Source organism: Agelaius tricolor, unplaced genomic scaffold (assembly GCF_023055355.1).
Source record: "Agelaius tricolor isolate 1412-34295 unplaced genomic scaffold, bAgeTri1.0.p SCAF_10, whole genome shotgun sequence".
NCBI lineage: Eukaryota > Metazoa > Chordata > Aves > Passeriformes > Icteridae > Agelaius > Agelaius tricolor.
In genome coordinates this window covers 11,837,293-11,859,109 of record NW_027269270.1, presented here as the reverse complement: position 1 = coordinate 11,859,109, position 21,817 = coordinate 11,837,293, and the positions used below count along the sequence as shown (strand labels likewise).

General features: G+C 42.9%; 1 protein-coding gene across 1 annotated transcript in view; it reads right to left on the bottom strand.

The window, feature by feature from the left end:
• Window positions 1–63: 63 nt before the first annotated feature.
• The window catches only part of LOC139593627 (uncharacterized), a 116,165-nt gene continuing 94,411 nt past the window's right edge, over window positions 64–21,817 (bottom strand). The window contains exons 2-9 of the mRNA XM_071434792.1: window positions 9,336–9,479; window positions 8,398–8,573; window positions 8,073–8,135; window positions 7,441–7,535; window positions 6,598–6,893; window positions 4,084–6,000; window positions 2,774–2,900; window positions 64–2,012 (exon numbers count right to left, since the gene is read on the bottom strand). Coding sequence (XP_071290893.1) covers window positions 1,781–2,012; window positions 2,774–2,900; window positions 4,084–6,000; window positions 6,598–6,893; window positions 7,441–7,535; window positions 8,073–8,135; window positions 8,398–8,573; window positions 9,336–9,477 — 3,048 coding nt within the window. The 5' untranslated portion in view covers window positions 9,478–9,479 and the 3' untranslated portion in view covers window positions 64–1,780. The remainder of the gene's footprint in view (window positions 2,013–2,773; window positions 2,901–4,083; window positions 6,001–6,597; window positions 6,894–7,440; window positions 7,536–8,072; window positions 8,136–8,397; window positions 8,574–9,335; window positions 9,480–21,817) is intronic.

Sequence of the window (21,817 nt, the reverse complement as noted above, 5' to 3'; positions counted from 1 at the left end):
AATTTGTTTTAGCCTAGGCACAGCTGTCATGTGTAGTGTCATGGTAAATATCAGGTAGTGTACAAGAATTTGAAAATACCATTTGCACTGAAATTTTATTTTGGGAGTAATACAAACTCATACATCATTGCTCAGCAAAACAAACTGGTTACACATGAACAAACTCCCCCTCCAGCTGACTGCTCGAGGTGGTGATTAGGATAGAGATACCAATGTTAGACTAAAGGAGATACTATTACCTTGTGTTTGAAGCACAGTTCTGTAACTGCTAGCACCTGTCTCCATACCTTCAATGTCAATGAATACAATCTACTATTCTGTTATTAGCACAAGCACATAAGTGCAGCTGGAAAAAGTCCCATTTCTGACCCACAGAGACAATGAAAACAATTAGTGGGAACAATTGGAGATCTACGTTCCTGGCCTGGCTTCTGACATCAGTGGATCAATACAGGCACGTTCTAATACAATAGCACTTATAACAAGTGTTATAAGTGTTATTGACTAGCTCCTGCCTGGCTTCCAGAGTTACAGAATACCAGAGAAAGCTTGGTAACTTCCAGAAAACTGAACAAATAAATAAGAAGGCATTTTTGAATCTCAGGCCTTTTTTTTTTTCCTAGTTTTAATAACTTAATGGTACAGCTTAAATGTAAGCTATGTAGTAGCATTTACCTGACTGCTGATGACACTGTTTTCCCTCTACTAATGAAGTTTCCATCTTCTGGAGTCCTCTGAATACAGAGAGTACAGCAAGACCCAGCCTATCCTCGTGAACTGACAGTTGTTGCTGAAGTGCGAAGGAGAAGGAGTAAGTATGGTCAGAAGAAAAGAGCAGCCCTCTCCCTGCTCTGCCATAGAGGAAACACTTTTCCTGCTTCCAAAGAGGCACATTTCCTTCCCTTTTACAACTGGTGTGATCTCTTCTTTTCCCCACCACTCTCTCAACATTTAAAATCAATGATCTTCAAAGTTACACAGCAGACCCTAAGAAAAGCAAGTGCTTGAAGCCAGTGGGTACTGCAGTGGAAGAGTAAAGGATTTCCTGAAACACAACTGACCCCATCTGGAGTACTGTTGTCCAGCTCTGTGATTCCCAGTTTAAGAGGGATATGGACCTGTTGGAGCAAAGCCAGAGGGGGAACACAAAGATGATCAGAGGCTGAAATACCTCCCCTATGAAGATAGACTGAGAGAGTTGAGGTTGTTCAGCCTGGAAAACAGAAGGTGCAAGGGACGCCTTATCACACCTTCCAGTACCTCAAGGGGCTACAAGAAGGCTGAAGGAGGTACTTTTTAACAAGGGCAAGGAGTGATAGGAAAAGGAGAGATGTTTTTAAACAGCTCTGTCCCACGGGACCCTCTCCTCTGATCACCTTTCCTGTAGCAATACTCAGAATGTTTAAGACAAGACATGTTTAGATCCAGTCCTAAGCACCCTGTGTTTTAAATATTCCTTAATATATGGTATAGAGCTCATCTTCTGCTGCAGAGAGCTTTACATGGCAGCCAGGCGCAGAGAACATGAAGAAAGCAGAAGATAGATAGGAGCTAATCATACAGCACATAAGGGCCATGCCCATCATTAAAACAGACATCCATCGATTTGTGTTAACCACTTTCCCCACTCCATAAGTCCTAAAGATTTCAAAACAGAAGAAATACATGGCTCAATTTGTCAAATTGGTCCTTGGGTTGCCTTAGTTGGAATAGTTCATCTGCCTGGTCAGCCACCTCCATCTTTGCTTGGGCCTCTGTGTTCAAAGCTGTAGCCTTGTGGCTAAACGCGCGAGCTTCTAGGAGCCTGGGGGCTGCTTTCAACCATCGTTCTAATCCTTTCTGTTGTAACCAACTTGCCTGCCTTGGCACTGAGACATCCTTCAGGAAGCCATTCTTTGTTCTCTTTCATCTTCTTGGTCATTCCCTTGGCTTTGACAGGCTTTGGTTTTTTTTTGCAGAGAGAAGAGTGGAGGAACTCAGTGTCTGTAAATGGGTCACCCTGCCTCAGTTTCCTGCAGAAACAAAAGGGTTACATTGAACCATCAAGTATTCCTTGAATTCATGTATGATTTTAGTCCCTAAAGTTTCTAATTTTAGTGCAGGTCTTCCCCATAAGATGATTAAGTGGTACAGTTTGTTTCTTGTCCAATAGAGTACTTTCTGGTGCAATATAACCAGCTATTCACAGAAAGTTCAAACTGGGACACTTTGCAGGGAAAAACACACCAGAAACATTATATAACTATGAAGCTGTCATTTTAGGAATACATGACTGTGCAATAGCCATTGGATGTACTGAATCTACAGTTTCCTAGGGAAAAGATGCTGCTATTTATTTAGGTATATCTGCTAGTGAATATAGATACCGGATGCTCTCAGGGGGAATGTATTACTCAGGTGTCTAAAATTTTAGTCATCACAGAATGTAAATGAAATCAGGGCTTTTGCTGGGCTGTCTTTAACCTTTTATCCTTGTGCTACTGCCTCATTAGCACAGGAGTGCCACAGATGCAGTCTGCCAAGAGATGTGCTCATTTCAACAAGTGAAATAACATCTTTGGCAGCTTGTTACCAGAAGCTTAAACATCCATTTGTACTGATGCAGAATTTTGGCATAACCACACAGTGGTAGAAGAGGAGGGTCACAGAACACAAAGGGTAAGAACTTTGAACAAAGCAACAGAAGGCCCAGCCCTGGAGAGTTAGTGTATGAGAGCTGAGCAGGGGTTGCAGCATGGGAACAGTCTTTGGAATTAATAGTTTAAAGCCCAACCTGTTGATTGATGGCTCTTTGTAGCAGGTTGGCTTCCGTTTCCGCCTAGATGAGCACCCTGATGCTTCCTCCGAGCCAGAGTGAGACACAACCCTGGCATTGTTCAAGTCCTGTAGTGGCCTGATATCTGCAAAGGGAGACATTCACATGGTTTGATCAAAGTGATTCCAAATTATTTCCAGATATCCTAAAAAATAACAGCTGACAAACAGAAAAGAGTTGCATTACCAGGTTTCTCTGAACATGCACAATCCAGAATCTAAGCATATTGCCCCTAAACTCAGGAGACCATTATAATCCAAAAATACCAGACCTGCTCCTGAAAAGTCAGCTCATAAATCAAATTAGGTTCCTCAATGAAAAACTCACTAGTACTGATAGTATCATGGGCTCTGGTGTAGTAGAAAAATGATATAAAAACTCTATTTGATAGCTGTAATGCTCAGGAGCTTACAGCCTGGAGAAGATAGCAAGCTTATAGCACACAAACAACCTACCAGCAACCTACTCACTTCCAGCAAGACACAGGACCAGTGCTCATGCACCTTTGCAAGTGGAGAAAGCCAAAAGGAGGCAGGAGAACAGACTTCCTCCCTCTCTACAAAGTACAGCCCACTCCAGTTGTAACAGGCCTGTTTGTCAACAGCTACAGAAAGAAAAACCCCACAAGACTACTGTTTTTATAGAGCATCCATTAACAGCAATCTCCCCAAAACTAACAGCTTAACTATTGTAGTACCAGCCCAGGGATGCACCCTCCACATCCTTTTAAAAAACAAACAAACAAACAAACAAAAAATAAATCCACAACCAAAATAATTTAGGTTGGGTCCTGGTTAATTTCCAGTGAAGATATCACCTTAGAAGTGCCTTGCAGCACTAACCATTCTGGACCAAAAATTTTCCACCTTCTTGTTATTTTGTGCCCCAGTAATACTGACTGACTTTAGTAGGCAGGGTCAGCATCAAGTTAGATGTTGAAGTGCTTAAATACTTGACTGTCTAAATTAATAGGTATGCCCTGTAGATAACAAGAGTGGTAAAGCAAGACTCAGCATATCCTGCTAGTCTTGTCTCAATATCTACACATGAACAAGTGGACAGAAATTCTTATAGAAATGCTGATAAACTAGAAGCAAATGCAGCCACAGAAAGGACAGGGCAGCACAAGTGGAAGCATAAATAGTGTACTGGAAACTGATCTTTAACTCTGAAAAAAGAGAGGAGAGGAAGGAAAATATCAGTACTTGCTGCATGGAGTTTTTGCCCTCATCTCCAAACACAGGTAGCTTCCCCATCTTACTACCTACCAGGTTTCTGTGAAGGTGAGCTCCAAGAACTTGACTGGACTTGGTTTCTTTCCCCAGATATTTCCTCTGCAGTCATTTCTTGAAATATCGGGGAGCTTTTCAGCGAAACAGGGGGTTTTGCTGGCATTCTGTTGCCCTCAGTACTTAAGTTCTTGGAAACTGGTACTTCTGTAAGTCTGGAGCTGACAGACAAAACTGCAGAACTGCTGACATGGGAGGATTCAAGACTGTGTGAAAGGTCTGCAAGACTATCTGCAAGTGATATCTCAGGTAGCTGCTCCTCCAGGAAATCACCTGGCTCAGACAGCAGATGGCTAATGCAGGAAAACTTCCCCATCGGGACAGTCTGCTTGGATGCAAGTTCTGTGGAACTCCCAATGAGAACCTTGGCTCCATCACTTTTTCTGGCCAGGGAATCAGTCTCTGGAGGTTGAGGGTTGCTCCTCTTCCTCTGAGGCCTGGGTTTGCAAGAGGCTTCTTTTGTCAAAGCATTCATGTTGTGGTCACCTTCACCTTGCCCATTTTCTTGAAGGTCCCCTGTCTGGTTTTTATTGCTCTTTTGATTGCTCTTAACAGCTCTGGGGATTTTGCTCACTTTGCTCCCAGGAACAGACCTGGGAGGTAGATTTTCACTCCCTTCAGATTCTGTCTGGAAACAACCCGAATTTCCTGCAAGATCCAAAGGATGGACAATATATGTTTCCCTGCGCTGTTTTAGATTACCTGGCAAATCCTTTGTGCTCCCATTAGCTACTCCTTGAACATCTATGCAGGGCCTAAAAACATGAACTTCATTTCTCTGATCACAATTACTATTCCTGGCAGTATTCTTCCTGATTGTTTGGCTTCTTTTAGGCCATTCTTCAGCCTTGGACTCTGGTATTATCACAATGTTTGGTAAATATTCCTCATCAGAATAATCTCTTTGCCCAATTACTCTAGTTTTTCTGTTGGCTTTCTGTCTGATGCTCTTTCTGCTCACACATGAGAATTTTGTAGAATTCTGTAGACTGGAATCACCTGAGGGAACTTCAAGACTTGAGAAGGTATGAGCTGGGGGTTTTAGCAAGCTCCCCACACTTTGCATCCCAAAGATAGGTCCCTTCTTAACCTGCTGCATTGAGTCAGCACTTTCAAGACTCTGCAGCTGTGCTGGATTCACCTCATGAGTACTTTCAAAGTCTTGGACTCCATCAGGAGAGTGGGAATGGTGTTCCACACCACAGTCTCTATTCGTCCTGTTAAAAGCCCCCTCCCACATCTTCTGCCCCATCTCACAGACTTCAGTCTCACTAGAACATGTTGCAACTTCTGGCTGAAGAAGCTTTGCATTTTGAGCACACTCTTCACCTTGAGATCTGTCAGGACTACTTTCTGCATTGTTTTTAATTGCAGTTGTTTTCTTTTTTCCTGTTCTTGCTTTTTTAACAGTCTTCTTCTCTCTGGTTTTACACTTACCTTTGCTTTTAACCTTTACAGGAACAAACTCAGAGACTTGGCTATAGCTAGGGTCCATTTCAACACCACACCCCATTTCTTTTGTCTGTGGCTGCTCAAAAAAGGTCTCTTTACCCACAGAGTTTCTATGAGAAACAAGAGCAGTTTGAGCAGGTGAAGCCAGGGGGCTGGGAGATGGCAGCTGTTGCTGTGTGTTGTTCTTGCTGGAGCTGCTGTTGTCCTGTGCAGTACTACCCCAAGCTGCCTGAGTGGAACTGACATGTGGGAAGATATCCAGAGCAGAAGATGGAGTGCTTGTAGCAAACAGGGTGGAACGCTTTCTCCTCTGAGTAACGTGCCCTTGTGAAAGACGATCAAATAAATGCTTTGCCATCTCATCAGCCTCATATAAAAGAGTATGACTTTCCAAGGCAAGTGTTGGCAAATTGTTGGGATTTTGTTCAGTGCTGCACACGACCTCTGTTGGAAAGAAAAAAATCATGTTTAAGGCTGAGAAATGCAGCAGGCAATTGCCATCTTTCTCCATACCAGTAAAAACCTTGCTCCATACACTGCCACAAATCCAGAGCATAAAAAAGCACGATTTTGAGACAGGGATTCCCCCAAATTACTGTGTATCAGATTGGCTTCTCTCTGAACAGAGGGGCAGCCCAAATCAAGTTCCCCTAACCAGCCGTAATATTAGGAACACTTATGATCTGTATAAGAGCTATCATTTGTATGGCAAATCCACAAGAAACAGTGGTGCACCTAGTCAGATTCTGCACTTTCAGACATCTCCAAAAGTCTTATGCAAGCTCAGTGCCTATTACTCAAAAAGCCTGTTTTGTGAGTTTGATCTACTGCAAACACACCACACATCCCTCTGAAGACTGATTCTGGGATGTATATATATATAACTCCAGCAAGAGCAGCCCCAGTGGAGCATGTAGTTAATACCAGTCATTAGGAGCTACTGGAGTTGTGGTTGAGAGCTAACTGGAGCTACGGCATTTACGCATTTCTGAGCACAGACACAAAGTCATACCAGAAGAACAGCAAGAGATGCAAATTTACCTCCAAATACGTGAGAGTCATGAAAAGCCCTCTCTGTTGCCATTGCTTCAGTCACCTTCTTGCCATTCTCTTCCTGGTAGAACTGAGGTATCTCATTGTGCTGTGGTGGCAAAGTATCTTTGGAGGCAACAGGCACAATTTTCAGGGCCTCATTAGAAGCAGGTCTCTGAAGTTCTGCATTAGAAGCAGGTCTCTGAAGTTCTCCTGAGGATATTCGTAGCACTGTGGAGCTGCCAGCTTGCTGCTCTGCATCATGCAGCTTGGAAACAGGCACTCTCATCGGTATCTGTGTAACCCTGGTGAGAAGGAAGAGCAGAATGGATCATGTTTCTCATACATGACAGGCCCCAGAATCCAGCAGACTAACTACAGGCCACGTGTGGCAGCTCCAAGGACTGCCCTGTCTTCAGAGACTACACAGAGAAGAAAGAAGACTTCAAATATACTTTAGGAGATCATGCTCTGACCATCTTTCCAGAAAGCTTACATGATACAGGGAGGTGACTATTAAACGTTTTTATGTAACAAACATCAAAGTAGCCAGCTATGGCACTCACTCGCTCAAGCAAATCTTGCTGTACTCAGCAGCAAAGAGAAAACTGCCTAAAAGTAACACAGTCTCAAAGAAAGGAGGTAAAAAGACTAGTTTTTGCACAGACTCAGCATTAGGACAAACAAGACAAGGCGTGGCAATAAAAAGACAGGATAAAGGAAAGCATTAAGCAGTGGTGGTTCAGAGAAGCTATCTCATATAAAACTGGCAACAAGGCACACACATAAAACACAAGAAGTTTAGCATATAGAAATTCAGAACAAGCTTGGTAGTATCATTTTAAAGCCAACCTCAGAAGCTGACCATCTACAATATCATCAGCCCAGCTATCTTCAGTCATGATGCTCTTTTGGCCACTGGACAAGGATGAAGAATTTATATGGAACTGGAAAGAAGAGAAATAGGAGAGTGAGTTAAAGTTCTTGAAATCCCTTGTGCAGCCTCCTGCACAGAAACAGCAGAAGCTCAGTTTCTCTAGAAAGTATGTAAAGTATTGCCAGCAACTCTCTCACGTTATGGAATAAATTATGGAACAAATTGCAGCAGAATCAGATTGTGTCTCCACGGCCTAAGGATGAAGTTAAACTAGTTCAGATAATCTGAGACTAGGAAGCAGAAGTATTTTCCTATCCACCCATGAGACAGGACACAGGGAAAGTGCCCTATTCCCTATCCCAAGTTGTCATGGCAATACTTCAAAAAAGAAATTGAAAAGAAGTCGCAACCTGTCAGAACAGAAAAGCCTACTGCCCAATATAGCAAATAATCCAGAGGAAAACAGTTCAAAACTGTAGTTTTCCTACACAAAGACTCATCCTGGAAATCCTTAACACCAAACTGGCCAGCAGGCAACACAAAGCAAAAGACAGAAAAAGACAGCCCCCTTCCCAGAAGCAGTGTGCTCAGGTTTCCCATGGTTTACCTCAGACAGCTCGGCCATCTTAACTGCAGCCATAAGATTGTCCATTTTTTTCAACATATTATTCTGTATTGAGGTAATAAAGAGAGAGAAGCCATAAAGACATTACATCAAAACATCTCTTCCAACAAGGATGCTACTAGCCAGAGGAATGCTCTGGGGAGAACACAGCTTGGAAACAAAAATAAGCAAATGAGTGGCAATCTTTTCGATATGTTGAGAATCCAGACATTCAACAGCAACAGTTCAATCTTCCCACAGCTGAGATGCTAGTGCAGCTCACCCTGCCCACCACCCCTCTCCATGCCAGGCACAGTGAGTGCCTTACCAGGAAGGAGAGCCTGTGCCGCAGCACAGCGTTCTGGAAGTGGCACTGCTTCACCTCCTTCTGTAGGATGGTCTTCTCCTGAGTGAGCCGCTGTGCATTGGCCTTCTCTGCATTGAGGGCCAGAGCCAATGCTTTATTGTTCTGCTTTAGGGAGACTTTCATAGTGGAGGAGTTGTCTGTGAGAGACAGAGCAGTATCACACATCATCAGCGTCCAAGGTCTCACCCATACTTCTCCCGTCATCATAATTCTCTCTTTTCCTAGACCAGCCTTCCTCACATTCAGATCTCTACAACTCAATAGCCCCCTCACAAAATTAGCAGTATCCTTCCATAATAACATGTAACAACACTTCAGATACCCTCTCCATCCTCAGTGGGTCACACTCAGGCAGCAAGCTACTTCTTCAATTCGTAATGAATGATGGCATGGTTGAAGTGCTGAGTTTAAAAATATATGCTCCTTGCTTTGAATAAGTCACCAACAGGTAAGTCCTCATCGCCATCCAAAAAATGGGAGAAAAAACTGTTTTCCTGTATAGTTGCCCTTGAGTAAATTTGGACCCCTGTCTCCCAATTTCAAAACAATTAAATAAAAGTAATGGAAATATCTGAGTTTTTAAAGGTAGTCCAAATTATATCCTCTTCTATCCTCGCATTACTTCCCCCATAAAAACAAGCCAGTTGGCCTAGATTCTGCAGAGGATTGCATATACACTAAAATACTTCGTACACCTTGGGGCACCTTGCGTGGCACTTGACACTCATCTGCAGGGCACTGAATTCACTTAAAACCTCCGGGCAGAGAAGCAGCTGAGAAGCAGCACACGAGCTCTGCTAAGGGACTGCTGCCCGCTCCCGATGCCACGGCCAAAGGCCCAGTTATAAGCTGACATAGCAGCCAGCATATGTCCACACCGCAACGCAAAATATACTCACTGATGATCTTCGTTTTGATTTTCGATGCGAGCGAGGCATTCAACTTCGCAGTCCTCAAGGCACCCTTTTTCTTCTCCCGCATCCGCTCCCTCACGTCGCTCAGACTGAAGAAGGACATTTCGGCGGCCTCCCACGCTGCCATCGCTGCAGAGAGCGACACCGAGTAGGGTCAGCACCCGTATTTCCCTTCCCCAAGCCCTCACCGGCCGAGGCTCGCACTTGCCCCGAGAAACGGCGCCGCGGCCCGGCCTGGCCCGGCCCCGCACGGACCCCCGGCGGAGGAGGAGGAGGACGAGGAGGAGGACGAGGGCTAATAGGAAGCCCTGCCCGCCAAGCGACTTTCGAATGCCGCGGCCGGCCCGCCCCTCGCCCCGCCCCGCGAGCCGGCGGCGGAGAGCGGCGCCTCCTGTGCGCCCCCGCCGGGCCGGATGAATTTCCTCTGCCGCCCGGGGCTGCCGCCGAGGCCGGAGGGGCTCCCCCGGCCGCACGGGGCTGCCGCAGCCCCGCTGCCCTTCTCGCGGGAAGCGGCCAACGCTGAGGCGCTGCTGCCGCCAGCGGCCCCGGCCCCGGCCCCACAGAGCTAACCCGCTCCTGGAATGCCTCAAAGAAGGCCGAGGGTTCTTCTGAAGGACATACGCCGCCCAAAAAATTGGAGTTTGTAGTTTTCAGCTGTGACAAAGACAGTTAAATGTGACCGTTAAAAGGAATTACTTTTATTCCTACGCACTTCACACTTCTGTCCTAGTTAATACATTGTTTTCCAGACACCCTTGAATTTGCCTTCAGGAAGTTGACATTATGTGTGCTGGTGAATATTTTAAGGAGATGACCCATACAGGAAAAGCAGACAAATATTTTGAAAATCAATTTACAGTGCAGGTACCACAGGAGTAAAGCTGCTGAAAACACGTCTGTTTTCCCAAAATGGGTTCTTTTACCTGGTGTTCAAGAGGCCAATCCGAACAGAGAGGTGAGGTATTTGATTTTTGTACAATTCTGCACAGAAAAGAGTGCTGGGTGTCAAATCCACTAAACCAGCATGACTACCAAAAACGATCACTATTCATACATTTTAGCAAACAAAAGCATTAATATTCATTGGCTACAAGTTACATAGTTCTCCGATTAATTATTATTCTATCTACTATTATAGCCTATGTGCTCAGTCTCTCTTCTTTTGAGTTGCTGAGTTTTGTGGTCGCAATCTCCCCTTGCCAGAATTACTTTCTACCTACTTGGGGCTGACTTCAGCACAGTTACTGAGTTGGTTTTGTTAGTTTCTTCTTTATCTTGGGAATTCTCCCAAACGTCCTTGCGGCTTGCAAATTCTGCATTCTTTGTTTCCACTATCACTAGTACATCCTTCTCCCAAACTTTGTTAATGTCCTTCTGGAGCTGAGATTATTGAAACATTTCAAGCTCTGAACCTCAGCAAGGCAGTTCTACTGATAAGTAATTTATGTTTCTAAAACCTGAACGTCATACCTCTGCCACAGACAAAGGTAGCCCTTTGCAAGAGTCCTAAACCCTACTCCTATTTTATGAGGTATTTGTTAATACATAGCAGATGAGCATTAGATAATGGTAATTGTTAAATATATTTATTAATTCCAACCTAATTAAGTAGCAGATTGACAAAACACTCTCCATACCTATCCTGAAAATTAGACGTGCAATGGGTAACAATTCTGCAGGCACACAGAACCTGTAGCTTTATTTCTTGCTCTAAGGAAACAGACTGCCATTAAATGCTAGTTCTATGGGTGTGGGTAAAAGATGTAAGTATCCTCTAAGGTACACTCTGTGATCCATGTGTGACAAATTCCACAGTTTGGGGGCCTACATTTTCTCTACTAAGTTTATTAAGAATACCGGTCAGTAAATTAAATTAACAGTTGGCTTCTTAAAATCAGAGACCCTTTCTGACACAGCTGTATTGAAACAGTATCAGTCTTTGCCAGGAGATGTTGCTGATGTCATTTCTCAAAATTTCAATTTCACTTATTCTGAAAGTGATTGGACAAATTTGGAGAAGTTAAAAACAAGCAAGAACTATTAACAGCCAAGGCAACACTTTTTGCTCAAGAAGGTCCTGAATTGGAGAACAGAGAAATCAAGCACTGACACAGCTTGATGCCTGCTGGCACAGTTCCCCCATCTCTTCCATGGGCTTTATAGTGAATGTTATTTATTTTTTCCAGGGAGGAGAACAAACACAGTGGCGTTCCTCACCTTGAAATGATACAAAAGCATTTCTTTCTTTGGGGGAAATGGCAGGGATGAGCTCACCCAAGGACTAGGGAGCAGACTCATTTCAGGAAAGTCCCTTTCTTCATCAGGATATCACTTTTAAGGCCACATAACAGGAGAGGGGTTGGGTTAGCAGGACATTGGGGCAGTCCTGGCACGGCTGTGTTCACTTTGTGAAGGTCACTTTTCCCTCTTGCCTGGCCATAGCAGCAGATAAGACCTGGGTGGGTGTAACTGGTGGAGTTATGCCTGGCATGCAGTAGATCTGTGTTTCTCAGAGCAAACAAGCAGCAGCTCTATTTTTGATATGTTTGCCACGATGCCTGTATGAAGGATGCTCTCAGAAATCAAATCCAACTTAATTACAAGCTCCTCAGCTGGGATGAAAGGTGTGGAAGTGCTAAGCTTGGTGCTCCTTTTGCCATAGAATAAGTGACAAAGGCAAATGAAAGAACCAAGAGAAAACACAGCACAAATCCTATAAAAGCTAAGTAGGTTTCTTCCTGGAGAACATCTGTGTCTGGTGTTAACACATTTCCTTGTATGTTTTCTTAGACCATCACAAAGAGAGACAGCATTATGATCATGTCTCATAAACTGATTCCTATTTTTTACTAGGAAATCATTTATTAACAGAAGTACATTTCCAAGGAGGGGGATGGCTTTTTCATTCAGAACTACAGCCTGCAAACCTCCCTTATCTACAAAACCCCATAGCCTCTCAGTGACTTGCTAGCCATCATGATAGATTGGCTACCATCAGCAATCCCATGAAAAATGAGACCTGCATCCATTGGAAGGACAACAGTGGTGTTTAGAACTGCATGTTGGGATTTCTTGACTGTTAAAATTTCTCCTAGTACTGTAAGCAAAAACATAACATTGATGAAAGAACAAGTAGCCAGGATCCTTGCTATATGCCACAAACACTGCAAATGGAACCCTAGATGGGCTCTGGGGGGGTATCAGTCCTCGTTTTTCATTGTTCCATTTGGTAGAATTCTGAAAGAGTAGTAGAAGATTGTAGCTTCATTTACAAGTAATTACGTCCATCAGAAAACCCAGTGAATAGTCTCTGCATCCCTTGTTAGCAAGTCTGCTAGGTTTCCAACCAACCACTAGAGGCTCAGCAACAAAACTCAATGCCTGGAAGTGTATTAGTATCATCTCTCTTGAAAATGATAATGCAAGCTGGAGGTTTAACCTCTTTTCTGTGGTGGTTCTGATTTGCTGCTTTTTTTCCTTTTAATTTCTCTCAGATGAGCAGCATTGTTTCTAAGCAACATGAGAAAGCAGCCGTCCAGCAAGAAGCCATAGCCTAATTTCCCTGGCACACAAACTGAAGCAGAGACAAGAAAGAGGGAATTCCTCTTCAGAAATACCTCGAGTCAGAGAGGCTCCAAACCCAGATCCTGAGGCCTGTTGCAAGAACTGACAAAGGTAGAGCATGATTTCTTCTGTACATTTATGAGAGAGAGAATACAAGGGCAATATTCATTAACAGCTGTATGTATCATGGAAAGCAGGAGTAGAGCATGCACATGGATGTTACAATGAATTGGTGCGCTAAGGGCTGGCTTTTATAGATCTGATAAATAGATACACAGCAGAGAGAGGAAGCGGGTCATAAGAAACTCAGAAGTGGGAGCAAGTGCAGGGCCATGCACCAAAGATTCCTCTCTTGGTCCCAAATAAATTCGCAAGATTCCGTTTCCCTTCCCGAAAGGAAATGAAATTTCCTTTCGGGAAGGGAAACGGAATCTTGCGACCCTGAAAAGAAAGGCTTACAAACACTCTGGAAAGGAGATAGGATCAAATGAAATGCAATTGAAAAAAAACCCAAAAAAACCAGAAAATTGGGAGTTTCAGTGTCTTCAAGAAATGGCCTGTGAGAAAATAAGCTGCATTGCAAAGGACCAAAACATGCCAAAACTAAGCTCACAGACGTTGCAAAAGCAGGGGAAAAAGTCAAGGAGGAAGACAAAACATGGAGGGGAAGATTTGAGGGACATGGCATGGCTGCTTAAAAAAAAAAAAAAAAAAAAAAATTTTTCCTATACGCTAGCAAGTGCAGGCAGATGCAGCAGAGCTTGCCAAAATGGATCCCGCTGAAGGCCAAAACAGAAAAGAAGGACTTAGAAACACGCTGGAAAGGAGATAGCATCAAAGGAATTGCAATTGGAGGAGAAAAAAAAAAAAATTGGGAAATTTGGGCAATTTAGGGACTAGGAGAAAATGGACTGGGATTCTATCAGAGCAGTGCAAAAAACCAAAACATGCCAAAATGTAGCACCCAGACGTTGCAAAAGCAGGGGAAAAAGTAGAGGAGCAAGACAAAACCTGGAGGGGAAGATATGAGGGACATGGGATGGACACCGAAAAAAAACTGAAAAAAAAAGGAAAAAATTTTTCCCAAAGTTCAAGCCATCCAAAGGCATGGCATGTCATCAAGTGCAGGGACATGCACCAAAGATTCCTCTCTTCGTGCCCATTGAAATCGCAAGATTCCGTTTCCCTTCCCGAAAGGAAATTTCATTTCCTTTCGGGAAGGGAAACGGAATCTTGCGACCCTGAAAAGAAAGGCTTACAAACACTCTGGAAAGGAGAAAGGATCAAATGAAATGCAATTGAAAAAAACCCCAAAAAAACCAGAAAACTGGGAGTTTCAGTGTCTTCAAGAAATGGCCTGTGAGAAAATAAGCTGCATTGCAAAGGACCAAAAGATGCCAAAACTAAGCTCACAGACGTTGCAAAAGCAGGGGAAAAAGTCAAGGAGGAAGACAAAACTTGGAGGGGAAGATTTGAGGGATATGGCATGGCTGCTTAAAAAAAAAAAAAAAAAAAAAATTTTTCCCATACGCTAGCAAGTGCAGGCAGATGCAGCAGAGCTTGCCAAAATTGATCCCCGCTGAAGGCCAAAACAGAAAAGAAGGACTTAGAAACACGCTGGAAAGGAGATAGCATCAAAGGAATTGCAATTGGAGGAGAAAAAAAAAAAAATTGGGAAATCTGGGCAATTTAGGGACTAGGAGAAAATGGACTGGGATTCTATCAGAGCAATGCAAAAAACCAAAACATGCCAAAATGTAGCACCCAGACGTTGCAAAAGCAGGGGAAAAAGTAGAGGAGCAAGACAAAAGGTGGAGGGGAAGATATGAGGGACATGGGATGGACAGTTAAAAAAAAATTAAAAAAAAAAAATTTTCCCATATGCTAGCAAGTGCAGGCAGATGCAGCAGAGCTTGCCAAAATGGATCCCCGCTGAAGGCCAAAACAGAAAAGAAGGACTTAGAAACACGCTGGAAAGGAGATAGCATCAAAGGAATTGCAATTGGAGGAGAAAAAAAAAAAAATTGGGAAATTTGGGCAATTTAGGGACTAGGAGAAAATGGACTGGGATTCTATCAGAGCAGTGCAAAAAACCAAAACATGCCAAAATGTAGCACCCAGACGTTGCAAAAGCAGGGGAAAAAGTAGAGGAGCAAGACAAAACCTGGAGGGGAAGATATGAGGGACATGGGATGGACACCGAAAAAAAACTGAAAAAAAAAGGAAAAAATTTTTCCCAAAGTTCAAGCCATCAAAAGGCATGGCATGTCATCAAGTGCAGGGACATGCACCAAAGATTCCTCTCTTCGTGTCCATTGAAATCGCAAGATTCCGTTTCCCTTCCCGAAAGGAAATGAAATTTCCTTTCGGGAAGGGAAACGGAATCTTGCGACCCTGAAAAGAAAGGCTTACAAACACTCTGGAAAGGAGAAAGGATCAAATGAAATGCAATTGAAAAAAACCCCCAAAAAACCAGAAAACTGGGAGTTTCAGTGTCTTCAAGAAATGGCCTGTGAGAAAATAAGCTGCATTGCAAAGGACCAAAACATGCCAAAACTAAGCTCACAGACGTTGCAAAAGCAGGGGAAAAAGTCAAGGAGGAAGACAAAACATGGAGGGGAAGATTTGAGGGACATGGCATGGCTGCTTAAAAAAAAAAAATAAATAAAATAAATTTTTCCCATACGCTAGCAAGTGCAGGCAGATGCAGCAGAGCTTGCCAAAATTGATCCCCGCTGAAGGCCAAAACAGAAAAGAAGGACTTAGAAACACGCTGGAAAGGAGATAGCATCAAAGGAATTGCAATTGGAGGAGAAAAAAAATAAAAATGGGAAATTTGGGCAATTTAGGGACTACGAGAAAAAGGACTGGGATTCTATCAGAGCAATGCAAAAAACCAAAACATGCCAAAATGTAGCACCCAGACGTTGCAAAAGCAGGGGAAAAAGTAGAGGAGCAAGACAAAAGGTGGAGGGGAAGATATGAGGGACATGGCATGGCTGCTTAAAAAAAATTTAAAAAAAAAATTTTCTCCATATGCGAGCAAGTGCAGGCAGATGCAGCAGAGCTTGCCAAAATTGATCCCCGCTGAAGGCCAAAACAGAAAAGAAGGACTTAGAAACACGCTGGAAAGGAGATAGCATCAAAGGAATTGCAATTGGAGGAGAAAAAAAAAAATTGGGAAATTTGGGCAATTTAGGGACTAGGAGAAAATGGACTGGGATTCTATCAGAGCAGTGCAAAAAACCAAAACATGCCAAAATGTAGCACCCAGACGTTGCAAAAGCAGGGGAAAAAGTAGAGGAGCAAGACAAAACCTGGAGGGGAAGATATGAGGGACATGGGATGGACACTGAAAAAAAACTGAAAAAAAAAGGAAAAAATTTTTCCCAAAGTTCAAGCCATCCAAAGGCATGGCATGTCATCAAGTGCAGGGACATGCACCAAAGATTCCTCTCTTCGTGCCCATTGAAATCGCAAGATTCCGTTTCCCTTCCCGAAAGGAAATGAAATTTCCTTTCGGGAAGGGAAACGGAATCTTGCGACCCTGAAAAGAAAGGCTTACAAACACTCTGGAAAGGAGATAGGATCAAATGAAATGCAATTGAAAAAAACCCCAAAAAACCAGAAAATTGGGAGTTTCAGTGTCTTCAAGAAATGGCCTGTGAGAAAATAAGCTGCATTGCAAAGGACCAAAAGATGCCAAAACTAAGCTCACAGACGTTGCAAAAGCAGGGGAAAAAGTCAAGGAGGAAGACAAAACTTGGAGGGGAAGATTTGAGGGACATGGCATGGCTGCTTAAAAAAAAAAAAAAAAAAAAAAATTTTTCCCATATGCTAGCAAGTGCAGGCAGATGCAGCAGAGCTTGCCAAAATTGATCCCCGCTGAAGGCCAAAACAGAAAAGAAGGACTTAGAAACACGCTGGAAAGGAGATAGCATCAAAGGAATTGCAATTGGAGGAGAAAAAAAAAAAAATTGGGAAATCTGGGCAATTTAGGGACTAGGAGAAAATGGACTGGGATTCTATCAGAGCAATGCAAAAAACCAAAACATGCCAAAATGTAGCACCCAGACGTTGCAAAAGCAGGGGAAAAAGTAGAGGAGCAAGACAAAACCTGGAGGGGAAGATATGAGGGACATGGGATGGACACCGAAAAAAAACTGAAAAAAAAAAGGAAAAAATTTTTCCCAAAGTTCAAGCCATCAAAAGGCATGGCATGTCATCAAGTGCAGGGACATGCACCAAAGATTCCTCTCTTCGTGTCCATTGAAATCGCAAGATTCCGTTTCCCTTCCCGAAAGGAAATGAAATTTCCTTTCGGGAAGGGAAACGGAATCTTGCGACCCTGAAAAGAAAGGCTTACAAACACTCTGGAAAGGAGATAGGATCAAATGAAATGCAATTGAAAAAAACACCAAAAAACCCAGAAAATTGGGAGTTTCAGTGTCTTCAAGAAATGGCCTGTGAGAAAATAAGCTGCATTGCAAAGGACCAAAACATGCCAAAACTAAGCTCACAGACGTTGCAAAAGCAGGGGAAAAAGTAGAGGAGCAAGACAAAAGGTGGAGGGGAAGATATGAGGGACATGGCATGGCTGCTTAAAAAAAAAAAAAAAAAAAAAAAAATTTTTCCATACGCTAGCAAGTGCAGGCAGATGCAGCAGAGCTTGCCAAAATTGATCCCCGCTGAAGGCCAAAACAGAAAAGAAGGACTTAGAAACACGCTGGAAAGGAGATAGCATCAAAGGAATTGCAATTGGAGGAGAAAAAAAAAAAATTGGGAAATTCTGGCAATTTAGGGACTAGGAGAAAATGGACTGGGATTCTATCAGAGCAATGCAAAAAACCAAAACATGCCAAAATGTAGCACCCAGACGTTGCAAAAGCAGGGGAAAAAGTAGAGGAGCAAGACAAAACCTGGAGGGGAAGATATGAGGGACATGGGATGGACACCGAAAAAAAACTGAAAAAAAAAAGGAAAAAATTTTTCCCAAAGTTCAAGCCATCAAAAGGCATGGCATGTCATCAAGTGCAGGGACATGCACCAAAGATTCCTCTCTTCGTGTCCATTGAAATCGCAAGATTCCGTTTCCCTTCCCGAAAGGAAATGAAATTTCCTTTCGGGAAGGGAAACGGAATCTTGCGACCCTGAAAAGAAAGGCTTACAAACACTCTGGAAAGGAGATAGGATCAAATGAAATGCAATTGAAAAAAACACCAAAAAACCCAGAAAATTGGGAGTTTCAGTGTCTTCAAGAAATGGCCTGTGAGAAAATAAGCTGCATTGCAAAGGACCAAAACATGCCAAAACTAAGCTCACAGACGTTGCAAAAGCAGGGGAAAAAGTAGAGGAGCAAGACAAAAGGTGGAGGGGAAGATATGAGGGACATGGCATGGCTGCTTAAAAAAAAAAAAAAAAAAAAAAAATTTTTCCATACGCTAGCAAGTGCAGGCAGATGCAGCAGAGCTTGCCAAAATTGATCCCCGCTGAAGGCCAAAACAGAAAAGAAGGACTTAGAAACACGCTGGAAAGGAGATAGCATCAAAGGAATTGCAATTGGAGGAGAAAAAAAAAAAATTGGGAAATTCTGGCAATTTAGGGACTAGGAGAAAATGGACTGGGATTCTATCAGAGCAATGCAAAAAACCAAAACATGCCAAAATGTAGCACCCTGACGTTGCAAAAGCAGGGGAAAAAGTAGAGGAGCAAGACAAAACCTGGAGGGGAAGATATGAGGGACATGGGATGGACACCGAAAAAAAACTGAAAAAAAAAGGAAAAAATTTTTCCCAAAGTTCAAGCCATCCAAAGGCATGGCATGTCATCAAGTGCAGGGACATGCACCAAAGATTCCTCTCTTCGTGCCCATTGAAAACGCAAGATTCCGTTTCCCTTCCCGAAAGGAAATTTCATTTCCTTTCGGGAAGGGAAACGGAATCTTGCGACCCTGAAAAGAAAGGCTTACAAACACTCTGGAAAGGAGATAGGATCAAATGAAATGCAATTGAAAAAAACCCCAAAAAAACCAGAAAATTGGGAGTTTCAGTGTCTTCAAGAAATGGCCTGTGAGAAAATAAGCTGCATTGCAAAGGACCAAAACATGCCAAAACTAAGCTCACAGACGTTGCAAAAGCAGGGGAAAAAGTAGAGGAGCAAGACAAAAGGTGGAGGGGAAGATATGAGGGACATGGCATGGCTGCTTAAAAAAAAAAAAAAAAAAAAAAAAATTTTTCCATACGCTAGCAAGTGCAGGCAGATGCAGCAGAGCTTGCCAAAATTGATCCCCGCTGAAGGCCAAAACAGAAAAGAAGGACTTAGAAACACGCTGGAAAGGAGATAGCATCAAAGGAATTGCAATTGGAGGAGAAAAAAAAAAAATTGGGAAATTCTGGCAATTTAGGGACTAGGAGAAAATGGACTGGGATTCTATCAGAGCAGTGCAAAAAACCAAAACATGCCAAAATGTAGCACCCAGACGTTGCAAAAGCAGGGGAAAAAGTAGAGGAGCAAGACAAAACCTGGAGGGGAAGATATGAGGGACATGGGATGGACACCGAAAAAAAACTGAAAAAAAAAGGAAAAAATTTTTCCCAAAGTTCAAGCCATCAAAAGGCATGGCATGTCATCAAGTGCAGGGACATGCACCAAAGATTCCTCTCTTCGTGCCCATTGAAATCGCAAGATTCCGTTTCCCTTCCCGAAAGGAAATTTCATTTCCTTTCGGGAAGGGAAACGGAATCTTGCGACCCTGAAAAGAAAGGCTTACAAACACTCTGGAAAGGAGAAAGGATCAAATGAAATGCAATTGAAAAAAACCCCAAAAAAACCAGAAAACTGGGAGTTTCAGTGTCTTCAAGAAATGGCCTGTGAGAAAATAAGCTGCATTGCAAAGGACCAAAAGATGCCAAAACTAAGCTCACAGACGTTGCAAAAGCAGGGGAAAAAGTCAAGGAGGAAGACAAAACTTGGAGGGGAAGATTTGAGGGATATGGCATGGCTGCTTAAAAAAAAAAAAAAAAAAAAAAATTTTTCCCATACGCTAGCAAGTGCAGGCAGATGCAGCAGAGCTTGCCAAAATTGATCCCCGCTGAAGGCCAAAACAGAAAAGAAGGACTTAGAAACACGCTGGAAAGGAGATAGCATCAAAGGAATTGCAATTGGAGGAGAAAAAAAAAAAAATTGGGAAATCTGGGCAATTTAGGGACTAGGAGAAAATGGACTGGGATTCTATCAGAGCAATGCAAAAAACCAAAACATGCCAAAATGTAGCACCCAGACGTTGCAAAAGCAGGGGAAAAAGTAGAGGAGCAAGACAAAAGGTGGAGGGGAAGATATGAGGGACATGGGATGGACAGTTAAAAAAAAATTAAAAAAAAAAAATTTTCCCATATGCTAGCAAGTGCAGGCAGATGCAGCAGAGCTTGCCAAAATGGATCCCCGCTGAAGGCCAAAACAGAAAAGAAGGACTTAGAAACACGCTGGAAAGGAGATAGCATCAAAGGAATTGCAATTGGAGGAGAAAAAAAAAAAAATTGGGAAATTTGGGCAATTTAGGGACTAGGAGAAAATGGACTGGGATTCTATCAGAGCAGTGCAAAAAACCAAAACATGCCAAAATGTAGCACCCAGACGTTGCAAAAGCAGGGGAAAAAGTAGAGGAGCAAGACAAAACCTGGAGGGGAAGATATGAGGGACATGGGATGGACACCGAAAAAAAACTGAAAAAAAAAGGAAAAAATTTTTCCCAAAGTTCAAGCCATCAAAAGGCATGGCATGTCATCAAGTGCAGGGACATGCACCAAAGATTCCTCTCTTCGTGCCCATTGAAATCGCAAGATTCCGTTTCCCTTCCCGAAAGGAAATGAAATTTCCTTTCGGGAAGGGAAACGGAATCTTGCGACCCTGAAAAGAAAGGCTTACAAACACTCTGGAAAGGAGAAAGGATCAAATGAAATGCAATTGAAAAAAACCCCCAAAAAACCAGAAAACTGGGAGTTTCAGTGTCTTCAAGAAATGGCCTGTGAGAAAATAAGCTGCATTGCAAAGGACCAAAACATGCCAAAACTAAGCTCACAGACGTTGCAAAAGCAGGGGAAAAAGTCAAGGAGGAAGACAAAACATGGAGGGGAAGATTTGAGGGACATGGCATGGCTGCTTAAAAAAAAAAAATAAATAAAATAAATTTTTCCCATACGCTAGCAAGTGCAGGCAGATGCAGCAGAGCTTGCCAAAATTGATCCCCGCTGAAGGCCAAAACAGAAAAGAAGGACTTAGAAACACGCTGGAAAGGAGATAGCATCAAAGGAATTGCAATTGGAGGAGAAAAAAAATAAAAATGGGAAATTTGGGCAATTTAGGGACTACGAGAAAAAGGACTGGGATTCTATCAGAGCAATGCAAAAAACCAAAACATGCCAAAATGTAGCACCCAGACGTTGCAAAAGCAGGGGAAAAAGTAGAGGAGCAAGACAAAAGGTGGAGGGGAAGATATGAGGGACATGGCATGGCTGCTTAAAAAAAATTAAAAAAAAAAATTTTCTCCATATGCGAGCAAGTGCAGGCAGATGCAGCAGAGCTTGCCAAAATTGATCCCCGCTGAAGGCCAAAACAGAAAAGAAGGACTTAGAAACACGCTGGAAAGGAGATAGCATCAAAGGAATTGCAATTGGAGGAGAAAAAAAAAAATTGGGAAATTTGGGCAATTTAGGGACTAGGAGAAAATGGACTGGGATTCTATCAGAGCAGTGCAAAAAACCAAAACATGCCAAAATGTAGCACCCAGACGTTGCAAAAGCAGGGGAAAAAGTAGAGGAGCAAGACAAAACCTGGAGGGGAAGATATGAGGGACATGGGATGGACACTGAAAAAAAACTGAAAAAAAAAGGAAAAAATTTTTCCCA